This window comes from Onychostruthus taczanowskii, unplaced genomic scaffold, assembly GCF_017590055.1.
Source record: "Onychostruthus taczanowskii isolate IOZ18803 unplaced genomic scaffold, ASM1759005v1 scaffold45, whole genome shotgun sequence".
NCBI lineage: Eukaryota > Metazoa > Chordata > Aves > Passeriformes > Passeridae > Onychostruthus > Onychostruthus taczanowskii.
Genome location: NW_024502014.1, coordinates 5,500,659 through 5,527,597, shown reverse-complemented (window position 1 = coordinate 5,527,597; position 26,939 = coordinate 5,500,659). Strand labels below are relative to the sequence as shown.

The window sequence follows — 26,939 nt, the reverse complement described above, 5'->3', positions numbered from 1 at the left end:
CAGTCCACTGAAAAAAGGAATATGTCTGGTTACATCTACCAGGGTGTTTCTAAAACATGACAAGTGTCAGGCATCAGAATTGTGGTGCAATTCTCAGAGCAAATATCCTGCCTGCTCCTGTTAACCTGGAGTTCCAATACTGGAAATTCAGCACTGCTAGAAAAATGTTAATATGGTATTCCAAGGCAGATGATCTAAGTTGATTCTCAGTGTTAAAAAAAAAATTGTGGGGAATTGGCAAAAGTGAAACTAACAGGAGTGGCATACAGTGAATTACCAGCTGATGTGTTTTATTAAGAATGGATGTTTTGAAACACATGTGATTATCTACAAACTTTTAATTTGAAAGACTGTGCAATGGCCCCTATAAGAATGCCAGTTAAGTGGACTAAGAATTGTCTGATACCTCCCGCTATGGCAGAAATTATATTTGGAGGCCTGGTAACATTGGCACATTTCCTTCAGTTATCTATGAGTAAAGAGACAATTATTGACATTTGTGACCAATGCAACAGCTGCCAAGACAGACAGCTGAAAGGCCAGGATTGCCATTAAGAGCAATCAAGCTACAATTTCTTAAAATAAGGCAGGTATTAATAATGCCAAGCTCAATATAGACACTAAATATCTGCATATATTTCAGTCTCCCAGTTTAAGCTGATCACTAGAGATAGATGCTGCAGCTCAATTCCATACCTCTAACTTGGAATTAGTCCCAGACTTCCCTCCTCTTGTCTTGTGAATTGAGGTTCATGCTGTAAATCTTCTTTTAAAGTTGTTTATTGTGTAATTATTAGTATAAAAGCCAATGTTTATTGATGTTCTTAGTTATGGAGCTAACTATTACACCTCTAATTTCACAGCTGAACCTTACTAAATAGGAAGCTATTACTATGATTTACTGTGGAATTAAAATTTTCTACACTTCACCACACCTTTCATTTAATTAAATAAGGGCACTAAAAAGAAGGGAGTGCAACTTCTTCTGTTTTGGTTTTTATTTTAAAGACAACTGTCAGTTACTGAATGAAGCACCACTTAGTATGCATTTATTATGTACACATTCATGTTGAACACAAACAGGCTGACCTCCCAGCTTTTCTAAGCTGATCATTACCTTAAAAGAATGAATGGCACGAACATTTAGTTAAAAAAAATTAAATTAATAAATTCAAGAGGTAGCTGAAATCCCTGAGAATCAACACTGTAGGAAAAGGAAGCTCATGTCACAAGCTGAATCTCTTTATGGGTTCCTTGTTTTCATGAGATTGCTATTCCAATTTTGTCATGGAGGACAGTGGGGCAGACAGGGGAGGAGTAGCCACGCACAGATTCTCTGTAACATTTTCTGTGAACCTGTCAAGTTGTTTCATTTTGATTAAATAGGGATATTATCTTTCCTTTTCAAACAGTTTGTGCTCAGTTAAATTCCATGTGCAAAGTATGGAGACTTCTGAAAGGAGCTGCCAAACCAGGGGTTTCTTCCTTAAATAAGGGACTCTTAAATGTTACATTAGGAGTGAAGGTAATTACACCTTCCACTTCACACCACTCCTTTGAAGATTGTGATATATAATCCACTGTCAGGATTTCCTAAGCCCTTCTTTATTCTTTTCAGCCTAAGTAAGGCTTTACTATGGACCCAAACCCCATGATTAACATCACATCCTGATTGTTCTCCTGATCTCTGGAAGAAAATTATCACCTCAGATGGTCATGCAAAAGCACAAGATCACTAAAATATTGCAGAAAACACACCCATTCCTGAATAAAACTTGAAATTAAGAATAACTTCCAATATAATCATGCCTCTAGTTTTCAGTTCAAGGGAATTGAAACCAATGAAAGTGAACTAAAAATTAAATAATTTTATGAAATTACCTGAAAACATCTAACTAAATTTATTGTCTCTTTCTACCTGTATTTTCATATTTTAAAAATTATTTACCTTCTAATCATACACATCCATACTGATATTTACATTTTATTAATGGTATGGAATGGTTAAGTCACAAAAATGTTATGCTTCTTTTTTTTATTATGGAGCACATAGAAGTTTGAGGATTGATCATTTGATTGATCATTGATCTTTTCCATCTATATTTGATTATAGATGCCTGTGGCATAAAACAAAGAGAAAAACCAGAATGCTTTTCTAGGCCAGTAGGATTCACTGTCAAAAAGTTAATTCTGTGCATTTTAAAGCAATGGGGAGCATTTCAGACTTCTGCCTTTAAGTCTTTAATTTTGTATGTTTAGTGGCTCCTTCCAAAAAGAAGGTTCCATTAGTAACTTTTAAGACAGTGGAAGGCATTGAGTGTCAAATGTATGTTGAAATCCTCAAATTCAGTCAGTCAAAAGCCTCCCTTCCTTAAGGCTGCTCTAAGCAGCTCTTCTCCATTTATTACCTAGCTCAGATTACACCAAAGCACAGTGCAAAGGCCAGGGGAACATCACAATTTCACCCATATTTTCTAGCATCTGTACTGCTTTTCCCAGGTGTTGCTAGAGAGGCAAAACCACTCTGACCTTAAGGTCAAATCTCAGGGCACTGAGGTGTTGGCAGAACAGAAGGAGCTCAAATAACCTCATTGCACATATGGACCAAGCAGGACTCCAGCACAGGCATTTTATTTTCCAGAGGGAATTTGGAAAAGTGTCAAATATGTGCCCAACATATCTCTCTCTGTTCTCTGCTGCTCATTTAAAGCTAGATTTTATTCCCTGTATTGTTTTTCAATAATCAGTGGAACTATTCCAATCAGTTACACAAGGAGTAAAAATAACTGGCCTAACCCTACCTTTACACTGTGTTGCTTACAGGTCTCAAGCTTTAAGATTATGGACAGAGGCAAAACCTGTAAATCTCTCTAAATCAGAGCCCTAGGATAAATCTATTTCTCACTGTACAAATTTGTAATTTGGCACAGGCAATAAAACAGCTTGGTGCAGATGCCTCTGAAAATCTGTGCCATGTGTAATGTCCTGATTTCAAACCTCTGGCACTGCTCTTATGAATTATTTCACTATCCTGAGGTCTCTTTAAGATGTTGCAAGATATCTTTGTTTCACTAAGCAGTTACCTTACTCCATCATCTGCTGGCACCCCCCTCACACATGCTTAATTGATAAATTGCGAAGCAACTTTAAAAAAACCAAAAGTAACAAACACCAACTACTAAAAAAACAAAACAAAATTCTCCAAGTTACTCTGACTTCCAACCATCTCTGCAGTGAAAGTCTCAAGCCAAGTTGGTGCAGTGACACTGCATTTGCTATGGCACCAGAGTATCAGCCATCTGCATTGATAGCAACGTTAAATTCCAATGTCAAGACAACTGCAAGGAATCCATGTCCCATCCCAGGAGAGTTTCTGAATCACTGGTGAAACAGAAAGTAGTAGAGATGCTTTTCTTTTTTTTTTTTTTTTTTTTTTTGTTTTTTTTTTTTTTAACCAAAAGCCACAAACTGCTTGTAATATATTGCACATGACAAGGCATAATCCACCCTCTGCACTAAATGTGTCATGGAGTAGAATGCAGGGATTTTGAGTGAGCATTGTAAATCTCACAGCATCAGGAATACTGAGCAGCACTAATATCTAGAAATAACTTCTTCCCTGTCTTAAGATTATTTCTGAGGCCTTCTTCCAGTTTCTTGATATCAGCTGTCATGTTACAACACAGAATATAAAACACTTGTAAATATTTTTCAGTACTAAACTCTTGATATGTCTATTCAAAAAGCAGCTACAGAAGAGTTTGGAATAGGAATATAACATTTCAGTTTGACTTCAATGGCAGCTGACTACCCAGCTCCCAGAGGCTTTTCCTAACTCCCCACTACCACACCCCGCTTCCAAACAAGAGCCTTTGCTATTACATAGTCTGTGCTTGACAGAATTAGAACCAGAATTGTATTAAACATTCTTCTGGTCACCTGGGAATCCTATTAACAATATTCTAACAAGCCCATTGAGAGTCTGCCTAAATAATACTGAGCAAAACAGTACTTTCTCAAAAAAAAAGCAAGGGACAAAAGCATCAATATGTCTGACACAAGTGTGCACTCAGGTGCCAGAAGACCACTTAGCTCAAATGTTCTGTGTGCCATCTTGGCAGCACAGGGAGACACCTAACAAACTTTAATTAAAGTTCTATGAGCAGCAGAGTTAGGTCAGGCTGCCAGGGACCCTGTGTCAGTGCCACCGTTCCAGGAAGTGCAGAATGGAGGCACTTCTTCAGGCTGAGTCAGTTTGAGTCAGTGTCTCACATCTCTGAACACCACTGCATGACATGTAAATAGAATCATAGCTGCCATCCCTGCAGCTGTGCTTTTCTATTCTGTATTTTCTACACTATTATTTTAGGTAGCAGAATAGATGAGTTGCTGGTGCTGCTCTCTTCTATCAACCTGTATTCTTGCAATGAAGGAATCAGGTCAGCCTGCTTGCTTTCTCTCTTACATGTACAGGCACATACACAGAGGACATTTTTCATTTAAGGATGTTATTTTTAATTCATGTGCAGCTCACCCTGTATGGAGAAGGAAGAGGGCTGTTATACAACTATCTAAGCAGCAGGGTCAGTCTCAAAGATAGCAGCTCTTTGAATCAAAGATATATAAGGCATATGTCTTCACATGAATGTATAAATAAAATGTACCCATAAAAAAAAGCTATAGATAAAGGTAGAAACCAAAAGATAAGGTGTATGAAGTTGCCTTTTCCAGGCTCTGTTAGCCAAGGAGAATACAGTGGGTGTCTGGCATATGCATCAGTGAATTCCTATGGACCCTATTGCCATCAGCAGATTAAATCATTACAAACAGCCCATGAAGCTCACAGCATATGCTGTATTATTAGGTCCCTTAAAAAGCTGTGAACTCACAAACTGCATTAAGCTACTCAGGGTAGCTCACACAAAAATAGCAATTACATTTTATAATCAGTGAATGCAGACAATGCCTTTTCACTATCATTCCATCATGCTGCAGTATGACAGCACATATAATGATATCAATCCTTAGTCTCTACTGCTGAGAAGAGCCAAAAATTCTCCTCAGATTGTAGGGGAACATTTAAGTTCCAGAACAGCTCTGCTGCACACTAGAGTTCTTTCTTCCTTACCTTCAGCTGCCTTGATGGTGTAGCCATTCTCTTCGTTTGGTGGTACTTCCAGGAGCTGCATGACTCTGTCCAGCAAACCATGGATGATCTCAAAGCCTGGGCTTTTGTTGTAATAAATAGCACATAAATGTCTGTAATTTCTTGCCCCTACATCTGCAAAAGAAGGAAGCAACTGTGTTACCTGGGAAACTTTATCCCACTTCTAACTTACTTTGCATTTTGTATCACTTTTCTTCTGCTGTCCCATGTGGCTGAAAGGAGAAATAAGTATGTAAAATGGCTTCTCTGACAGACTGCCATGTAGCCTCAGGAAATAATGGAATTTATTTAAGCCCTGGACTCTCACAGTCAGAAATGTAAAGAAAGATTTAAAGCACCCTATGCCTTGAGCAGGAAAGAGGGTTACTATATACAAGGATCTTGTATGCAATGACAGGTACCAAGCATAAAGCTAGGTGTTAAAGAAATTCAAAATAGACAAGCCAAAATGCAAATACCCAGCAGGCATGGAGAAGCTTGCAATGCTGGTGGGAAAGCTAAATATTTATAGAACTTGGCTGCAGAACAACTACCAGCACAAAGCAACCAGCCCACAACCTGAAGTGAGTGTAATAATGTTAGCATGGTGATCTGTGAAAAGATCTTAATTCACAGAGGTTCCCAAATCACAACGGATGCTTTCTGGGATCATCTTGGACATCCCTGCAACCAAGTGATTATGAAAAATGTGCTACACTGCACAAACCCAAGACAGTGACATAAGTATCTCCCACCTGGGACAATTCCTTAAGTCAAACCCCTGCCTTATGCCTTCTGACATTATTGAATTCAGCAAAATATGTTTCCCTTTTTTCTTCAAATGTTCAGAATGAGTATGTAATAGCATGTTGTTACACTTGTACCTTGAGGCTACCCCACTGCAATGCACTCTGTCTAGGAGTAGTGGGGCTTTTGAGCCTTTACTAACTCTGGGTTTCAGCATTTGGATCATTCAACAGGAACCAAGCTCAAAGAAACAAGAAAAGGAATGGGTTTTTCAGGCAGCATAGAGTTCAGCAGTGAAACTTCTTCACCACAGAATTTTGTGGATGCCAGGAGTTTGCACAGCTCTGAGGAGGCAGATGGAGTCCATAGCTGATAAATCCACTGCTTCTTACTACAAAGAATCACATTTATGCTGGCAAGTCCCTGAGCTACTCCTGGCCATAGAGCAGGGGAGCTCTCTGGCAGCATTGCCCACTTCTACCTCAGAAGCTCTCCTGCTTCTGCCCTGACAAGCACTTTTAGCTGGAGTTACATCATCTACCACGTGAGAAATTACAGATTAAATGAAATTTACATTTTCTTTGCTCCAACTAAACATTTAGTGACAAATCTGTCAGGAGCTAAACAGGAAAGCATTCATTGAGTGACCAGAAATACACAGGTTAAAACACAGTAAAACACAGGAGCAGAGCCTAAACACAAGATGAAAGCTCAGCCTTTTTTGAGGCAGAAGTCATTCAAAGCTTCTAGGGCAGCTACTCAGTATCACAGCTGCAAGTTCTCTCATCAGTCAAAAAAAGCTGCACTTACTATGGCAGTAAGTCTGCAATTTGTCACTCAATGGTTTTTTGCTGTCATTGTAATAATGTGCAGTGTTAAATAATGCTGGAGAATCCAATCCTGAAGTTAAAATGGCAACACAGGAAAGTAAAGGCTGCAGGGGAAAAATATCAATAAATGCAGCATCTGTTTTTGGGTCTGAGCACTCTGGCTGCTCTCTGTGTGTCACATGTGTCTCTGTTTCCCAGCTCTACTAAGATACCAACAAGTAGTACAGTCATAGATGGTCAACAATTTCTTTTCATGTTATATTGAGCAACAGAATAGAAAAATATGATTTTTCCTTCCCTAAGACAGCATGTTCTTTGGACTAGAGGCTCAGTAGAATGGTTTCCTTTTTTTTTTCATTTGCTGCCATAATTAGGTAGCAGATTTTGTGACAACTACCAGAATTTTAATTTCATTATGATTAAGATAGTCAATGGTGCCTTCAGACCAGAGTTCTTAACTAAAGCATCATAAATAAACATACACAACATTTTTTATACCTCATATTATCCATTTTAGGGATCTTTGGTAAAGGAAACGTTGTTTTTTTCCAGTGTTATAAAACTTACTCCTTTACAGAGTTCTATCACAACAGAGGAAGTTAATTCACCACAAGTGATAGGAAGGAAAAAAGATACTGGGAATTGTAGGCAAAAGCTGGCAGATGTTAGAAATGCTTCAGTTCTTTATAAGTCACTTAAGAGCTCTCATGTCATGCCATGAAACATTTCTATTTTTCAAGTGAGCTTGCCAAGTATGTCAACCCAAATTATACATAAATATATATATGTGTGTATATATTTCTGAGACTTCAAAGCACTTCCTGGGGATGCTGCTGAAAAACAATCCAAAGGATGGGCAGCTGCTTAGGAATATGTGAGCCAGAAGAGTGCAGAGGAAGATAAAGCCACGTTGTACACTGCTCCCTTCCAAATTAGAGCTGCTTCAGAAAAATGACCTGGTGATCTGAAAAGGGACACCTGCTCATGCAAAGTTGTCTTTTAGCCTCCCAAACTATTTTCTGCAGATAACCAACATTTCTAGACAGTTGGAAATATGCTTCAAAAGGTGGCAGCAGCTGTATTCACAGATGATGTAAATTGTGCTACCATAAGCTTGCCAGATTCTCCAAGATCACTGGTCAGAGGTGATTTTCTAATGGATTAATTTCTTTTGTTGTGGTGAGAAAAAGGGTATTCTCTCTTAGGCCTGGTGGTAAAGGTGCTGATTTATACCCTAAACTAGTAGTAACCATCCTACAGAAGTGATTACCTAGTGTTACAAATTACCCACACAAATGCTGTGCAACATAATCAAAATCAGCATGTTTCCTTCTGCCCTGAGAAAAACCATTTTTGCTCAGATTTGGTTCCATTTAGTTATGTGAAATTTGTCACACATTTTGATAATTTAATACATCAAAACTTTGTCAGGTAAGTCTGAAGAGAAATGTGTTCAGTTCACCTTAGTAAGCACAAGTTCTGTGTACTTTATTAAAACCCAGAGTGTTTAAAAGAGCTAAGTTCATTCACACATGGATCACTGCAAGATACCATTTCAAATACAGTTAATGTCAGTACTCTATTGACCCATACTTTTGAAATTATTAATTGGGAATTCTGCATGCCAGAATCATGAAATAATAAAATTAAATTAAGTCAGTCTGATGACATAAGCTTTGTGCAAGAAATCTCATTCCATATGTGAGAGGACAACCCCACATTTTTCAGTGTTTGCCTTTCTCCACCACCCCCCCACCTCCAAACTTTTTATTAGGCAACTTTAATTTCGGAAGTCAATTTGGGGAAGACAGTAGTGATTCTAAACACAAGATTAAAATCCATTTCAGATACAGATCACAGTCTGTAAGGCTCAGTCCATGAGAGGGCTGCCCAAGAACAGACAGCACAAAGCTGCTGCCTCAGAAGTCTTTGTTGCAATGATTCCCATCAAAATTAAGTACACCACAAAATATTATTTATAAAACTGTTAAGCAGCCATCTACATAAATGAAAGCTTTCAAGAGCTGCACTTGACAAACCTGAAATAAAACTAACAATTTAACTCACAAATTTTATAATGCCAGAGTAAATAAATGTACTCCTTAGTCCAAGAAAAACAGCCCCACTCTTGGTTCTAAAGAATGCTGATGCTATTCTGCCATCTGTCCCATGTTTTTTGCATTCTAGCTAACTGCATGCCCAACAAGGAATGAGCTGCACCACCAAACTGTCTGTATTTAATAAAAAAGAGCCTACATGGTTTGCTAAAACTGCTTGTTTTGTTTGGCAAGGCTCTTTTTTCCTTCAAAAAAGAAAAAAGGTAATCTACCAATTAAATTAATCACCAAAGCAATTTACTTGCCATTTTGTTTAGGCCTTATATAAAACTTTGGCAGATTCCAGATACTTTAAACACCATCACTAAAATCTGAAACCAGATAATGAAACAACAGAACCATTGCTACCACTGAATTTAAAGTAATGTCAGCCTTTTTACTGAGGCAAAACTCCATTCAACTCCTCCCAGAAGCTGTAGCTTGGTCACTCCTTTTCTCTCAATATACCGTAGAGAAAGATTTGAATCAGTAAAATTTAGGCAAATTTTTAACATTTAAAAATCTGGTTTTTACAGTTCATTTTACTGTGATATATTTTTCCAGATAAAGGCAATTTGAAATTTTGATTATATACAGTGAAATCAGTGCAAAGAGGCCCCAAAACACAGGAAGAATTTCACTGAAGCTTTTGGAAAGTGAACGAGCTGCTTTGCCTGTTTCACATACAACAATTAAGATTACATGGCTAGAGTAGCCGTGCTCTCTTAGCATAGCTGGTTGAAGTGGAAAGATAAGGACTATATTTTTATTAATGAGAGAGGAAATTTTATACTGTGGAGCTTTTTATTTATGGATACAGTTTTTTGCACAGACTTTTCCATTCTCTACCCTGTATCTCTGCTGCCAATCTCATTCTTCATATCAGTTATCAGCTTCCCAGAAAATAATTTGGGAGAACAAATACAAGCAGTCTTGTTTAAAGATGATGGAAAAGGGATTCATGTTGAGACACACTGACCCCAAAATCTTCCTCTGAATAACTGCTCTCTAGGATATAATCTGCCTATAAATAAAACCTGCTCTTCCCAGGCTCGAGACATTCTGCTTTCCAGCTGGCACAGCCCTGCACATGACTGAGACTGCAGTGGCCTAAGCAGGCTCTAGAACTGTAACAGCAGCATGCCTTTGGTATCTCTGCTTTCCAGGGTTTGTGCCACTTGCAAACACTACCAGCAGGTTCTCTCATGAGATACATCCCTGATAAGAATATCAATTACTTTCCCGATAAGAACACGAAGGAGTGATAAATTAAGAGCAAGAAAAATAAGCACATCAACACAAGCAATTTAAAGCAGATTATTTTTTAGTCTTATGTTTATGCTTGCAGTTTTTCAGTATCTGTGACAGATTTTAAGGAATATTTAGATGCCTAAAAACAGTTGCTGTGTATCTCTGCACTTTTGAGAGAGCATCTAAAATTAACATTTCCAGCTACTCTAAAGTCCAGCCTGTAAACCAAGCTGTTAAATCTTGTGCTGTGGACATTAATACAAAACCCCACTGTAGTATGGAATTACTATTATTATGAAATGCTTATTTTAAAGGAAATACAGATTTACTTACTATTACCATCTGGTATGTAAATGTATTTCCATTATCAAAGATTCTGAGGAACCTTCTCTTCTTACCTGTATTAGGATCTTTTACTACAATGTCAGAAATCTCAAAGAGTTTGAGAGGCAAGGGCATCTTTCTGTTGGCAGCAATAGTTTTCAGCAGCCCAGGAAGGAGGGTTGTACGTGCCACCTGCAGGACAAACAGAGATGCTGCAAGTCAAATACCTTCCAAATATCTTGTTTTCTTTTTTTTTTTTTTTGTTTTGTCCATTCATAACAAGAATTTAAAAGTAGTCAAGTGCAAATACTGCACTTATCTCTTAAGTTTAAGCAACTTTGATTTAGAATTTTTAAACATGGAAATTCTCTCCATATTCTATATACTGCATTTTCTCAAAGAGTTTGTAAGTGAGCTTAAGAACTGGTACCATTTCACAGGTGGTTCAGTTGCAGTGCAGCATAGAAAAAAAAATAAAGAAATTGACAAAAAATCCCATACATTTACTCTCACTTATACAAAAGGCAAATTCTAAGGCATTTTTGGAAATATAAAGTGTTATTTAAAATGTTATCTTTATGCTATAGAAAAATGCTATGTAATATTCAGTCAGGGACACCTGAAATCTACAGAAAATGTGTTCAAAGAACCAAGCAAGAGACAATGACACCTCTGAATGTATCAGTAAGAACAGTAACATTTCTGTGTTCTCCACTCAAATACTTCCCTTGAATGGCACCTTTTTTATTTGCCAAACTACAAGAGTCTGATTCAGTAAATCTAATGTAAGAGGGGTGGCAGTGACTCTGCTCCTTTACTGCAGGTTATAAGTCACACTGTGACTTATGTGTGCTCAGCCACAGTTACATCTTATGCTTGGTCATGCAGCATTTCTGTCTATTTATCCTACTTTTCTTAACCAGTGAGGAGTTCCAGCTCTACACTCAGTATAAGGTGGACCCTGCCATCATCCTGCCCTTCCCTTGCTGGCAGGGAACAGGGGATGAGGAGAGTCATCCTGAGAATTCCATCCCAGCTACCATCTAAAGCTGAAAGTTTATAGTGCATCCTTTCCAATTTTCAGGGATGCCTACAGATTTTAAAAGATTGAAACTATTTTTGCCACAAGGAATTATCCATCCCATAATAACGTGCTTAGCAGCACTGCTACTGCAAAGGTCTGCAGTCTTGCAAGAACAGGAGTTTGAAAATGTATCTGGCTAAAGGGGCTGCCATTTTTCTCTTTTTGTTCACTCTTTATTGTTTGTTGGGGGTACATTCCATATTTCTCACTGTAATCACCATGCTAAATGATAGAAATGAACAGGTGGTAATGGTCTGAACAGATTCCAACAGTGTCTTGCATGACTGCTGATTTGTGGTACCAAATAGAAGGTGTGCAAAAATTCTGTTCTTGAATGTCAGAGCAGCAGAAGACTGTCATCAATATTAGAGATATCTAGGAAGGTATTTCAGAAACTCAGAGAAATCAGATGTACTAAAGGTCTTCAGGGAAAAATCACAAATCACAAAATATGAATATCTCACAGACTCCTGAAACTTTTCAAAACCATTCTAAAGTGAGTTTACCTTTGTATTTTGTAGGCTAGAAAGAAAAAAAAAAGGGCCTCTAAATTTACATTCCTAAAGAAAGCATCTTAAAAAAAAAACCAACAACCCTCTTGAAAAGAAATATAATACCTATGGGTACAGTCTTTGGTATTTTCAGAATTATTGAGAATACCATACTTTAGCTCTCACTTTCTGCTTTAGCTAAGATCAAATGATTTAGAAAGAAGTATTAAAATACTTCAAGAGCATCACTGAATTAAAAAAAAAAACCAAACCAAGAGTAATAATGATCAATATTTAAAAGAAACCAACCCAAATGTTTCCTACCCAAAGCTCAGGAAGTTTAGAGATTGCCAAATCTAATAGTTCCTTCTATGCTGAATAGGTTTTCTAGATAAGGGAGTTGATCAACCATCCGGGATTTTCTGAATTAGACTGCTCAGTTTTGCCACACTGTGCTACACAGAGCATGGTACTTTGCTTTCTTGAAGAGCTGATGATATTTCACAGCAGAAGAGAGATTTCTCAGTGCAGTAACAGAAGATGACACGTTCAGCACATAAATATACACAAGCTCTTTAATGCAGGAAATGTAGCTTACAGCGTACAAATTTTATTTCCTGTAGGTTCCTTTCTCTCCTTTTTAAATACAGAACCCATGACAATATTGCTTTCAAAGTGTAAATGATCTCACCTGAAATTCTGCTGTTTTGGGGTTTGCTATGCGCACGGCGTTTGTTGCAGAGATGTCCATGCGAAGTTTATCTGCAATATCTTCTTGAGAACACTGAAAACGAGACAAAAACATATCAAGGTCAAGTGGTAAAAATAGACAGTAAGCCAAAGATGAAATTTGATCTCAAGAATGAACAATAGAATTGTAGCACTGCCCCATAATATAGCCTCTCACACGTAACACTCACAATACAAATTAAGCCCTAGTCTTAGGACTAAGTAGGCAAACTGGTTTATTTAGAAATGTTAATTACTAAATAAAATTAAGCTGGGTTAAAAAAACCCCAACAAGAGTTTACTTAGGCTTCTGTCACAGATTGTTGTAATTTATTTTAAAAACAGGCTCAGATTCTGCACCCTGACTTGCAGTGGGTGAAGTATTTTATTCTGAAAATAGCATTTGTAGAGGGACTGGTATGTGTTCTTTCACACAAAGTAAAACAATCCATTGAGGGACACTTACATAAAGTACAGTGCTGTCTATGAAAAACTGCTCATATGGCCAAGCCTTCACTTTTCAGAGCTGCATAAGATTCTTGTAGTTTGTTCAATTTTGGGGGTTGAAGTGTTTTTAAAAACTGTATTTCTAAAGCCTGTGTATTTTTAAGCTGGTCAGTAAAACAATATGCATTCACTTTATCAGGCTCAGCCAATGCAATAGACGCTACTTCTAAGATCCACACTTCAGATTTCCAGAATTTACAGCTTTATTAGAGTAGTAAAGAAACCAGTAGTACACTAGGCATGTAATTGAGGATTTACTTGTGTACTGCAGTCTCCCAGAAGTGTTCCCTTTGCACTGGCAGCACTCACAAAGTGTGTTGATAGACCAGCTGTGAGAAAAATGAGCACATGATGCCATCTGAAAAAGTGGATTATTGAATAATCATTTAAGAAAATCCCAAACTACACACGGAATGCTGAACGTAGGAGGAGAGAACTGTGTAAAACAGTTTTCATATGTCTATCTAAACTTCAGCATGTTACTGTGATTTAACTAAATGCATTCTGGCTAAACCAGAGCTCCTCATGGAAGGCAACATTATTGTGTAAAAGTGTAATTTGGGGCTCTACCCAAGAAACAGATTGAGTGCACAAATACATAAGCAGTGTTTGTCATGCAACACTGGGGTACAGAATGTTGTAACATAAATTATATAAAAGTTATCAACGTCATAAGCCTCACTTAATAAAGTGTTGGGGATGCAGCAGACTGAGTTTCATCCTGCCACAGCAGAAATACAAATATGAAATGTGGTATCATGACACACTACATGACCTTCAAAAATTCTGCTGTTGCAGTTCATAAAGGTTCTCAGTTGTAGCAATGTAATATATTCCTATTTATAGGAATAGACATACAGACCTATTACCTATTGTTGCTGAAAAAAATGAACTATGTGTTCAAAGAATCAGTGCAGCACTCAAAAATGAATAATGAATTAGGAAATATTAATTTTGGATAACAATAGTAATGAATAAAGAAAAAGTTTAAAAGCTTGACTATACGTACTGTTGCCTCAACATGGTAGTAACCACAGGCCTGAATACCTCTGTCAGGTACTGCAGCACAATACTACTTATTGTCCTGGTTACTTAAATGAGTTAATAACCAAATATTAAAACTGGAATATATTTTTCAGAAAGAGACCGAATTTTACTTTTGAAGCTCTGTGAAATCTGAAGCTGTTAAAATTTTATTCAGTCCATTCAAATTACCAAATGTGGTTGCAATACCTGAAGTGTTCAACTATCAGAAGTGTTTCAGGAGCCTGACATGCTGCATCTTAAAATATATGAGTAAATTAGTAAAAAATAATCTGTGAACAGATCACTCTCTCCTATCTTAAGAGGTTGTATACTTTCAAGGATTTATCCCTCTGGCCATCTAGTAAGTTTTAGGTTCAGGAAGAAGTTGAGAAGCTCCACAGAGATTTTAACAGAATATGTGATGGTAGCTCCCCATATGCTAAAATGTGCACAAACTGGACATTTAAGCAAAGGCTTTGATCTTGCAACAGAAAGGAATTTTTAAAATATATAGTATATTTTCAATATCTGCCTATGCCAGTCTCCATATAGGGACAGTTACCACACACATTTGGAGGGCATAGGAGCATATTTAACTTCTTTGCTTTTAATAGCAGATCAGGTTCTCTGATCCAGTTCACAGCTAAGGAGTTTGAGCAAGTGGCCATGACAAAGATGTTGTGCTAAAACATTCTGTTTTAGCACAATGATCCTGCTGTATAATTTCCACAGTACAAATTATGGCATCAGTTAGTACCAGAGTGGCACAGTGGACTGCTGCAGAGTCCTAATTCTTGGTCAAAGACCACAGGCATGGTTGTAACAAAGAATACCTAAAACCAGTGATAACAATGCTGTATTTTTTATCTATAGTTGTTATCTATATACCATATATCTATTTGTTATCTTTATTCAAAACCCTACCTGTGGTGAAATTTACAAAGGATGTCCCCCTAGTGTCTGTGTAACTTTTTTATGGGTATTCTTAAAATAAGCTCTTTGCAGATTGAATTATCTAATGCAAGGAATCGTGGGCAAGTGACAATAATGAAGAAAAATATAGAAACAGGTAAATCTCAATACACTGTAGGAATACCCACCAGAAAGTACAAATTTTCATGTTGTTTTTCCAGATTATTGAATTATGATGAATTTCATCTGGTGACTAAGGTCTTTAGAGAGATTTGCTGTCTTACAACTTCATCTTACCAAGTGAAACTAAAACCAGTCCTTCAGCAGCTATTTCCCTCTCTATACTTAGAACTGCGTACCACATTAACAGTGACTCATTTAATTTCTCTGACCTACAAACTTACCAAATATTATACTGTGATTCCAAAGCCCTAGGAAACAATCAGCTGCCAAAACAGTACTGGATGATACTGATACATTTATACAATAACATAACCTCAGACCACCCTCTGCAGTTTTGATTGCATCACTGTTCAAACATGCAATTAAGAAAAATATGAAATCAATGTGATATACCAGGGCAAAAGTGAGTGCTTCAGTGAATCCAGCAGCTGCCAAGTCCAGTCTCAGAAGTTCTGACAACTTATTGAGGGGGAGCTAAAATGAAACAAAACAGTTTTCAGCTTCCATCTAAAAGCATTTTGCTATTCTTTCCCGAGGTGATTCTGTCTGTTACATGATTGTGAATTCACTAGGGAGGGACTATGCTTAAAATTTTTGAAAGCATTAGCCAGCTGCCTTTAGGCTTGCCTGAGGAAATGAATCTCCCAATTAGAGATTTAATACGGGTTCCCTACTTAAACCCTGTCTTTTTTCAAGTACCAGCAACCACTGGTCTTAGACTTATTCAAATCAGTGGGGCATCTGTTTTGTATCCCATCCATGGTAAATACTTCTCAAGGCAAAGCATGTCAAAATATTTAATTCCTAGGTTCTGTTTTCCCCAAAGCCCTTCTGGCATGCAGCAGTCATTTACTGACAACAGAGCATTCATTTGAAGGGGCAATCTTACTTGATTAGCTATGGTGTACGTTTTCGGAATCACCATCTGAATGTTGTTATAACCATAAGCTATTGCTGCATCTTCTACGATATCACAGGCATGGATAATGTCTGCTCTGGTAGGAGGGATTTCAATCTCTATATGGTTCCCATTCCCTGTGACGTGTGACTTCAAACACATCCTAGTCAGCAGCTTTGCCAGGCTTGATGGAGTTTCACTGAAACAAAACAAGAGAGTGCTCATTTATGGATTTTGCAACGTACTGACTGGCTTTGTAAAATAGTCAATGTTTTTTCTGCATTGCCTCATATCCTGAACAATCTGCAAGTGCTTTATGGACTGTACACAGACTTAGCATCCAAACAGAACCAGCTCAGATTCTCACTCATGAGATGGTCATTTTCCTTTACTTCATAATAGTTGTGTGAAGCCATAAAGAATAATTCACGTTCTCTGAAAGCAGGGGACTCTGTTACAGAGTCGATCTAATTACCCAAGATAACCCCTGATTTTTGATAAATTAAAAATAATCACAAAGTCTGAACATTTTTAAAACAATGCAATAATCAATGTCTTCTAGTACCTTTGTCATGGTTAATAAAAACTGTTTTAGTTTGCAGTAACACACCTGATTCCTACTTTCTTGTTAATGTATTCAGGTTTCACCTTCTCTGTTCGGTAAGCCAGCTCCTAAAAAGAAAGACAAAGATTTGTCACGCATACAGTGCCTGCCATTTCTACCTAAGAGGATTCAATCTCAGTAATCTAGCTTCTAATTGCCATACTAAAATGACACCCACAGAAGACAAATGTGGAATATTAGGCTATATTTAGCATTCTAAAGTGAACTGGATTGTTGAAAATATTACTCTAGTATGTGATGCAAAAGCTGTTCTTGGTTAAGCTGGAAGGGTGAATGCAGCATGAAATCCCCGTTATTGAAACTTCCGATAATTCCTGATATATGCAAGCAACAGAGTCACTGAAAGTTTCTGGTGAGCAGTTCATCCTAAGTCAAAGCCCTAAAGCACAGAATGGTCATGCATGAGATCTCATGGTCTCCTACAGATCAAATGACTTTTAAGAGGAAAAGGAAGGAAAACGTTCTATTTCTTTATTAGCACACAAATACCTACCAGTATTTTACTTAGCAAGTGTGCAACATATTTAAGGAAGTTATTTTATATGTATTTATGTATTTCATGTGTTTACAAACTTCTTGATATACAAATATAGCATATGAATCTTGGGGTTTTTTTATTTTCTCTATTTTATCTAGAGAAGCTGCTTTGGTTACTGCAGAGATTTCTATTTTGTTGTATATCTTTTCAGGATTCTACATCTTTCCTCTGGTGATTAAAACTGACATTGTGAAAAGAAAAAGCTAAAATGACACTAGAAAACCTTTAGCAAAAATAAGTTTCTTTCCCTCTAAACAGTCTGTACTCCCTTGGTGTATGTGATTTTATGAACTCAACCAGAGTTCATAACTCAGAGTTCACAGTTCATAACCAGAGTTCACCTCTGTCTTCAGTTACTTCCAGGAAACAGGAGGAATTGCTTTCTTTATACTTATTACAAGAATAAAAATGTAAGACTCCATTACTGTGAACAGATCTATCTGGGGCTCTGAACTGAACTTGAAGTCAACATTCTGCCTTTTAGACTTTTACATAGTTGGTGTCTGTAAAGTGAGAGACTGAAAAATGCAGTGTTACAAGGTTATTTTAACTGAAGGGCATTAAAGCTTCCAGATCTGATAAGTACATTATGCTGAGGCTGATTTCAGTTGTCCATAGACTTAAGGACCTGTTCCTGCTTCATTTTTCCTGATTTGGAACATGTAGATTTTAAAAGCTTTAGACACAGATAATGACCTTTGATTGCAATCTTTACTTGTTCCTGAAAAGGTTCCTATCACAGGCACTCTAAACCATAATAGTGTATTTTAATCTCATCATAATTCAATGGAGCCTCAGAATGACTTTCCCTGACAATGAGAAGCTGGAGCTGGAGTTATTTTTTGTGGGGTTAGAGGATACTCTGACTCACTAATATAGGGAAAGTGCCAAGCTGGGTTTTTACACTACACCTCAGACCAGCAGATGCTGCCACTGCAGGAAAAGAAAACAATGTCACTCTTAGCAGACTTTGTGTAAAACAAGCCCTCTCCCTAAGGACACAGAGATGTCCTAATGCTGTGCTTACCGGATACATGTGGGTCTTCCCATTGGGATAAACCACTTCTACTGCTTCAACACTGAGAGAGACAGAAAAAGGTAAATAAAACTGGTTTTAACACGTGGTCCAAATGTAATGTCTCTCTGCCTGGAGATTTATACTCACGTGAATGGCTTCTCACAATATTCACTGAACATCGTGACTATAATATCAAGAACAATTTTTGCCTACAAAACAAACATAATAATCACATTGAAATCTGTCATCTTGTGTTGAAGTAGACAAAATATCTTAACAAGAAACAGGGAAAATATCTCATCTTACACCCTCTTCATTCTATTCTAATTTCCTAGCAGTCTAGAATATTACAGTGAATTTAAAAAAAAAATTCCTTCTGCTGCAGACATTTGTGCAAAAGCTTGAAAATCGAGTTTTCAAGGTTCTGAAGCCTTTGTGTATCTTTTCTAAACTCTGCTCTTTAGAAACACTTTAGGCTTTTTATTACCATTTGGAACTGGGTCTTCCTAACCTAATCAGTAATTTTACTGAAGTTCGAGTGATAATGGAGAGGCTGAAGGACTGCATTGTTTAGCAATACATTATCAAACAATCTTGTTTGCAATTTTTTTTTGTTTTACAGTTAATATATTAAGAGATTAGTATAATGAAATGTAATAATGAGATTCAGATGAACTTCTCAATCCACAAAGGGGTTTTTTGATGCCTGACAGTGTAATTTTCTTCATAATGAAATGTAATAATGAGATTCAGATGAACTTCTCAATCCACAAAATTACAAAATTACACTGACAGTGTAATTTTCTTAATGTAAAAGAACAACATTATATTCATTTTTACTATCAAGACAAGCAGTAGCAAGAAATACTTATTTATTAGTTTGCTTAGAAGCCACTTCCCAACATGCAAATTTATTTGTGTTGTTAACATAGCATTTTGCAGTAGAGTAAGTTAAAAGCAGTTTTGCTCTTAAGCATCAAGTCACACACTTTAGGAAACTATCAATGAATGCACAACCTATATTCAAGAACAGGCAATTATAGCTCCTTGGCTTTCATGCTTCAGCTTTGAGTTACAGAATTTGCATATGGAAAGACTTGAATTTAGCAATTATTTGCACGGCATCCCTGCGTGATAAAGATAACTAAGTAGAAAAATCCTTGTCTTTCTTCCCTCAGCCCAAATTTTCAGTAGGAGACAAAATGAATCTTTACAAATAGTATTCTGCCAAAACAGGAAGTCTTAGTAAATTTTACTCTTTTCTAAGTCTTTCAGATTTAGAAAAAGTGCTCAAAAAGAACAGTCTCTAATTTACTTGAATTATTTTCTCATACAAGCTGAAAACTTAGTGTCAACATAAAGATGCAGTAAAATCAAACTTCAGTGAAAACACAACGCTATCTATAGAGCAAGCCTGAAACTGTTTCCAGGAAATTCCACAGTCCTACAACTTTTGCATTGGAAAGTTGGCTCCATACAATAAATGCCTTGTTGTTGTAGGTCTTTGTATTGGAGCTCTATTATCCAAAGGGGAAACAATTATTTAAAGCATATCAAAAGTAGGAAAGATTAATTTACCTTTGTAATATCTGTGCCTGTACATTCAATAAACACATTTCTGGTATTTAGTGTTATTTTTGTATGATCTCCTAAAACATGTGAAAACAAAAACATGTTGAGAAATATTAGTTTTATTGCATTAGCACTGATACTGATTTTGTGTCAGAAAGATCACTGTCATTTTCCACAGCTTAAAAAAGCCACTATCTACTGCACCAACATTCACAGTTGTTGACAGAATAGCAGCTCTTTTTATATTTGAATTTATACATCAAAGAAAAGGAAAAAGGCAGGTCAGACACTCTGACTGGGTTATGATTTACACTGCAAGACACAGGCATCTATCCTGGCAGCCAGCTGGAAAAGCCAGCTAACAGAACAGTGGCCATCTGCTGTTAGCAAAGGGCTCTGCACTGCCACAGCATCCCATCTTCCCTGGCTTTAGTCTCACACTCCCATCACATGCGTGATGTATGTCATTTCCTTGGGCAGGAACAAATGAAATTGTTTTTAAAAAGTGATTTAGACTAATGCCTATCAATAGTCATTCTGTGGTCTCCTGACACTGCTGATACCCTATAGGTTGCTCTACAGTAGTGATTTAGGTCCTAGTATGGGTCCCTTCTAGGCACGAATTTGCTTTGTCTATACTGGGAGTTATGATGCGTGCACCAAAGCACATCCCTGTTGCACTCAAGAATTTTCTTGTCTGGAAGAAGCACCTGAAGTGTCTCTTTTGCAAACTGGATGTGAAGACCCCCAGTAGATGGTTCCCTAGAAAAGTGGGGTCTGTTAGTAAGGCACAAGCAATCTGGAGCAGCTGTACAGAGATCTCATTCTGCCTGTTAGGTACAGATGGGCAGTGCACACCTGGAGTGAATTCCATGGCTGGGAACCATGCAGGAATAGGCACACACAGTCCTAGAACCACGTGGGATCATGTCAAATCCAGCCTCTTTGTCCTTTTGCCTTTCCTTGCACCATTCATTAGTGCAGATACCAGAGCCAAAGAATGCATTAGGATATGGATGGGAAATCCTGCCTCCTTTGTTTGACCCTGACTTAGCTTCTCTGGTTTAGTTTCTTATCTGAGAAATGAGGTCACAGCCAGACTGGAAGGTAGGTGCAGCAGAGATCTTAGGACTGAGGGATCTTGTACTCCCTTACAGCTGTGCTGTATCTCTTTGTAGATGGAATGGAGTCAGCATCTCTGGACTCGCTTCAAAGCAAATACAAGCCTTCACTTCAGTGCTTGTAGATAATCCAAACAACCAATACAGATGTTTACATTGCAGTATCTGTTTAAAAAGCACCTCTGACCTGGAAGCCTCTCTTAGATTACTGTTCTCTAAAGCAGAGGCAGGTGTTAAATTTAGCCCAACATTTTTAATTGATAAAATATAAACAACATGCAGTGCTCACACATGGAACACCCCCAAGTTGGAATAAGCCTAACAAAGAAGGATCAGGCATAGTGGTTGACAGCATATTCAGTTCAGAACAGTTACTGTTACCAGTCCCTGCCAGAGAGCTTGAGCTGCCTTTTAAGAAGATTTGGGTTAGGTGTATAAGGTCTATTAGGAAGCATACATCCAAAGAGATTAACACTGCAGACTTACTGGTCAGGGTAGGGAAATTTACTGACCTATATTTGCTGAAATTTGCAAATTACCTGAAATTTACTAACCTATATTTCAGTATATAGGTATACTGAATTATCTTTCTTTAGCAAGTAATTCTTGACATGCCATTAAATGGCTTTAGTAAACCTGGTTCTCAAAAATCACCCATGGTATCTTTTGCACACCCATATTTAGAAACAATGCAAAAAAAGTCTAGACCAATTTTTTCTTTTTAAGCAATTAAAGTCTTCTGAAATCACTTAGTGTGAAAGCAATAGGATTCTTAAAAAAAACCTAGTTCCCATTGCTGATAAGTTCCCTGCTGTGAGCTCATAAAATGGAGTACAAAGTTGCAATTACCAGTTTACAAAATAACTTCTTGCTGCCTTCTTTTAGCTAAACAAAATGCTTTCATGACAAAAGTTTCTGTCACAAGGAACTTCATTGAGCTGGGGAAGAGTATGAGAAACTCAATGCAGAGATTTGCAGTAAGACTTTTACACCCTTCTGATGAAGATGTGAAAAATGAACACTAGCAGCCTAGGGAGGGAGCAAAAAAAACTGACTACCTTTAAACTGAAAGAAGGAAAGAAGGCTTCGTGAAATTATAAATGAAACCATTTTAAGGAAACATAATAATCCCATGACACATCAGCGTTTGTCAGACAGGAATTCACACACAAAACAGCAATAACAGTACACAGCAGTCACAAATTAATCTTACCATTGATGATTGGTGGCATGGACAGAACAACCCCATTGCTGTCATAAATGACAGGGTAACGTGGCTTGTTTTCAATCAGGTGCAAATAGTGCCGAAGGTGGCTGTCAGTCTGCAGAAACAAAGCACCAACTGAATTTCACTTCTGCTCACAGGTGAACTCTCACAGAGCTAATCCTCTGGTGAGTGATTAAGGGGAACTTTGAAGGTGGGAAGGATTGGGTTAGTTAGGTACTTTACTAGCAAAGACTGTTTGCTCCCAGCAGCAGGAAAAGTCTGAAATGAATTTTTGGTTTTCTTCAGAAGTGCTGCAGATTATTTAAGGATTGTCTCAAACATGTGTAGGTCATTTTGTCCAAATGATAGTCTTGCTCACCACAGCACACAAACACTGCCAATATCCTTAGCCTATACGAACTCCTCTTAAAAAGTTAAAAAAATTAACACAGTTATACTTGTAGTTATAAATTGCTGGATACTAACACATACCTAAATTTGATTCAAAAATTACATTTGTTCTAATGACATAAGCATGTGCTGTACCAAAAATCTAATTTCCTTTTAGTCTCTTTTGTTTCTGAGCTTTCTTACTCTTTAGTCAAAGATACTTGAGGATTTGTCTCCAGGGCCAGTGTTTTCCAACAGGACAAGCAAAATATGGAATGTTCAATGGCTGTTAAGCTACAGAAGACAACTGTGTTTTATTTGTAAGAACAACTTCTAATAACAAGGATATGAGAGATATTTAGCCTTGGTAATTTATCTTCCTCATTTAGTGCAACAAGTCTGAAAAATTCCACTTACCCTATATAGATCCATAATTTGTGAGGCTGTGTATTCCTGGGATTGACTCAAGGGCTTAAATTTAATTTCAGAAGGTGCTTTGGCTGTAAAAGTAAATGGACCAGTGATGGTGTCCAAGTCATGGGTACCTATTGCTACTAGTGCTCTTTTCCTAGAAATAAAAGAAGGCAAAATAATGTTTTTACTAGTAATACTTGGAGTTTCATAGAGTATGATGCTCTATACTTCTATGCATTTGCAGAGCTTACTGAAAAAGCAGAAGGATAATTTTGAGAAGCCTAGAAAATTATTTGACTAATAACATTTTAATAAACATTATTATGAATAGCAACACAACTGTCAAGGCAAATGCAATGGGAATGTTGCTGAACACTTCTGTTTCAACTGTTGAATGAACTGTAACAGCTCTTTATGTTGAACAATACTGGCAGCAGACAAGAACAGGCAAGGAAATGAGAAGGATCAAGAGAACTCCTATAGATTTTCCCCAGCATAACCCTAACACCTCTCTGCAATAGGGATGTGCAGTTTTAACATGTGATAAAATTATAACACAGACACTAGACACTACTCCAAATTCAAGCACTGACCTGCAAATATTTTGGTGTAGTTTCTCTTGGAGGTCGATGAAACTGTCATACCGGTCCTTGGTAAAAGTTATGTTTCGCAGGACGGCAGCGACAGCGTGAGGCCGGACCTGGGCAGTCTGCAATTTACAACAGCAGCATTGCAAGAGATTGGATTTGAGCAGCATCTGGAACTTTGATTTGATCTGCTACTAGGTTCACTCAAAACAATTTGTCTATTGTTCCTCCCACTCCTCATTCCTAAGAATACATCACAACTAGTAGAGATATTTAAATGTCTTTAGCTCTTGTTCTGCAAATAAGATTTCCAGTCTCACTGCTCTTACAAAATTGTACTGATATGGATCGTGCTGCTTCAGCAACTCTCAATGCATTTACAAAGGTGCAGTAAACACTATTACCTGTTCAGTGATAATTAGCTTCTGACCTTCACCCTCAGCTGGTATTATCTTTTCAAACCTAGGGAGATTTATCCTAAAACAAAAACAGAAGTAAGTCTGTAGCTGAAATGCAGCAAACTCTAGAAATGTAGCAGGAATTACATGTAGAAAACTTTCTTGGTAACATTTCTTGGTATGTAATTAGCTAACTGTGCAAAACTTGTTTTTTATGGGATGGTCAACAGATTACTGAACTAGAAAGGAAGAACTCAGCAAGATAAAGTCATTGCAGAAAAGGGAAATAAATTATGTGTTTTGGTATTTATTAGAAAGGACCAGAAGTTTCTCTACAGGAGTTTACAGAGAATAAGTCTTTACAGAGAATAAGTCTCAAATGGAACAGCAATTGAAAACTTCTTAGAACAGATACAAACCCCAGAAACATTCTAGTCTAGTCTTTTTAAGTTATGCAATAGATGTCTCCAGAGGAACACCTGATGAACCTCACCTACACATGTAAACATACTCCAAATGCAAGCAAGTAGGAAGTTCTGTTTACTTACCAGAAATGGACCCATATTTCAACAAATAACAAACCACACAGAGATCTCACAACTCTGCCTTACCTTTCCTTAAAGACCTGCAGTCCTCGGACCAACCCTTCCAGGCAAAGCAGATCATAGCGGTTGGCAGGAACATCGATTTTATAGAGAACGACATCAGACGCACCCTTGGCCTTTTCTTCACCCTTTTCTTTACTTATAATGTCCTTCTCAGATGTCTGAAATCAAGCAAAATGCAGTTTTAACCTGATATATCTTAACATTGATAGCAGTGTGATAGTGGTATGATAGGAGAAACTGTATTAATTAGAAGTTTAACACTGTAAATTGCATTTATACAGCAAATGGACACACCAAATACAAGAAATTACGTAAAACCTTAAAATCAGAAACTGTAAGGCACTGTACCAAAATAAAAATTCATTATTAAAATTTTAATTTTAAGAAAAAATATTATAGAAGCAAGAACCTCCAGGCTGTCAGACCCCAGCAGAGATCTGAGACCTTATTTTTGGCAAATGACTTGTCACAATCAAATTTATTCTGAAATAAAGTATAACATATGACATTCAGATGTCTTTTGATAAATGTCATTAAAAAGCCAATAAACTAAAATTAAATGGCAAAAACAAAACAGGTATACTTGAACAAGAGTTGCATGGAGTTATTAGGGCTAGCAAATCTCCACAAGTACAGAACCTAAATCAAAACATTAAATATAAATTAGTTACAACTCGGGTAACAATGTCCAGGGCAAACACATTTTTTGTGGATATTGCACAGATGACTGCATATCAAACAAAGCCAAGCAGATCTTGTAAAATATGATCCATACATCTTCTGTGGTCATATTTATGCTGCTAAATAAAATGGTGCCTGAGACTGAAGATCAAGAGGCACAGAGTGCTGACCTCCAGAAAGTATTGCAATATGCCATCTTGGAGTCTCTTGCTTCCAAAGCAGTAACTTTGTAAGTCTGAGGGGATTTTTCCAGATATAAAACACCTGTGTTAATACAGTCCATTAGAACATTGTAACAGGGGATATGCTGGAAACAATGCCATACAAACTCTTACCAAAAATCAACTCTGTCAATATGCGACATCTACTCAAAAAAGCAACAAATAAAAACATTACTTACTATTTCATCAAGCTCCAAACCAAACTCGAAGCAAAGCTCATCAAATTCTTCATCCGCTGTGAAGGAAGAGGGTGAATTTTGATTAATAAGCAGACCTCAGACCTAATTTGTGTATGTATGTTTGGAATATTTTCAAAAAATATAACAAATGCTATTTTGGAAAAAAAAATATGGTAAAAGTAATTTAAAGACTTTTCCTTATGTATGTATCTGAGTAGCAGCTTCTTTAGTACATATTTGATTTACTGACGTGGTATTGACAGTCACAAGGGAGAGCTTCTGATCTTTGGAGCTCAGCTCCTCAGCCAGGTCTGTCAGAGCAACTCTGGCCTGAACAGATAATGAAACCAGAAGGGAATAACTGGGCAGCTTCTGCCAAGTGCTCCTATTCTGATCAGACAGGCTGTTCTATAGAGGTTGCATCAACTGCGCTGTAACATGTGAGTAACACAGCCCTGTTCTGACAACGCGCCGGGTGTCTCAAGAGCCGCAGCTTCCGTCTGGCCTAAACCACTGCATGTCCTGAATGCTCCTTCAGCCGAGCAGTTCTGAAATCTGCTTCGTGAGCCAGGAAGGAAGGACTGAATAAACCCACGCTATTCTCCGCTCGCTTTGCCTGCTCCCCCCTCTCCTCCCTCCTTCTTCGTTTAACCAGATCCTAAAACCGACAGTGAAACCCAGAAATCGCCACGCGGAGACGCGTGGCTGCGCTTTCCCGAGCGATGCGGGCTCTGGCAGTGCGTGTCAGGGCACCGCTGAAGGGCCGGGATGACACACGGCTGCGCCTGGCGCGCCGTGGGCAGGCGAGGAGCAGGCGGCAGGGGAGCCACCGGCGCTCTGAGGCCTGCGCTTCCCCGAGAGCCACAGTGCAGCCCGGGACACGCGGGGCGCGGCTGGCGGCACCGTGCGCACACAGAGCTTCGCCCCGGCCAGCGGCAATGGCAGCCGGGCGGGCGCGTCCCGCAGCACGGCGGGGACGGCGGGCACTCACTGTAGCTCCTGCCCAGCGCCTGGAACAGCAGATCCCGCTTCACGCTGACGGTCGGCATGGCGGCCCGGGCCCGCGCTGCGCCTGCGCCGCGCACCCGGGCGGCCGTGGCGCTGCTCCGAGCCAGGCCTGCGCCTGGGGAGGGAGCGGACGGCGCGCCGAGCCCCG

At 38.1% G+C, this 26,939-nt stretch overlaps 1 protein-coding gene across 1 annotated transcript in view; it reads right to left on the bottom strand.

Annotated features, from left to right (window-relative positions):
- FARSB (phenylalanyl-tRNA synthetase subunit beta) overlaps positions 1–26,885 on the bottom strand; it is a 36,611-nt gene extending 9,726 nt beyond the window's left edge. Inside the window, exons 1-16 of the mRNA XM_041414320.1 lie at positions 26,775–26,885; positions 25,784–25,839; positions 24,706–24,860; positions 24,101–24,173; positions 23,703–23,818; positions 23,113–23,263; positions 22,312–22,420; positions 19,984–20,054; positions 18,553–18,614; positions 18,415–18,466; positions 16,835–16,896; positions 16,216–16,423; positions 15,720–15,800; positions 12,661–12,753; positions 10,469–10,586; positions 5,129–5,281 (exon numbers count right to left, since the gene is read on the bottom strand). Coding sequence (XP_041270254.1) covers positions 5,129–5,281; positions 10,469–10,586; positions 12,661–12,753; positions 15,720–15,800; positions 16,216–16,423; positions 16,835–16,896; positions 18,415–18,466; positions 18,553–18,614; positions 19,984–20,054; positions 22,312–22,420; positions 23,113–23,263; positions 23,703–23,818; positions 24,101–24,173; positions 24,706–24,860; positions 25,784–25,839; positions 26,775–26,832 — 1,618 coding nt within the window. The 5' untranslated portion in view covers positions 26,833–26,885. The remainder of the gene's footprint in view (positions 1–5,128; positions 5,282–10,468; positions 10,587–12,660; positions 12,754–15,719; positions 15,801–16,215; positions 16,424–16,834; positions 16,897–18,414; positions 18,467–18,552; positions 18,615–19,983; positions 20,055–22,311; positions 22,421–23,112; positions 23,264–23,702; positions 23,819–24,100; positions 24,174–24,705; positions 24,861–25,783; positions 25,840–26,774) is intronic.
- Positions 26,886–26,939: the final 54 nt, after the last annotated feature.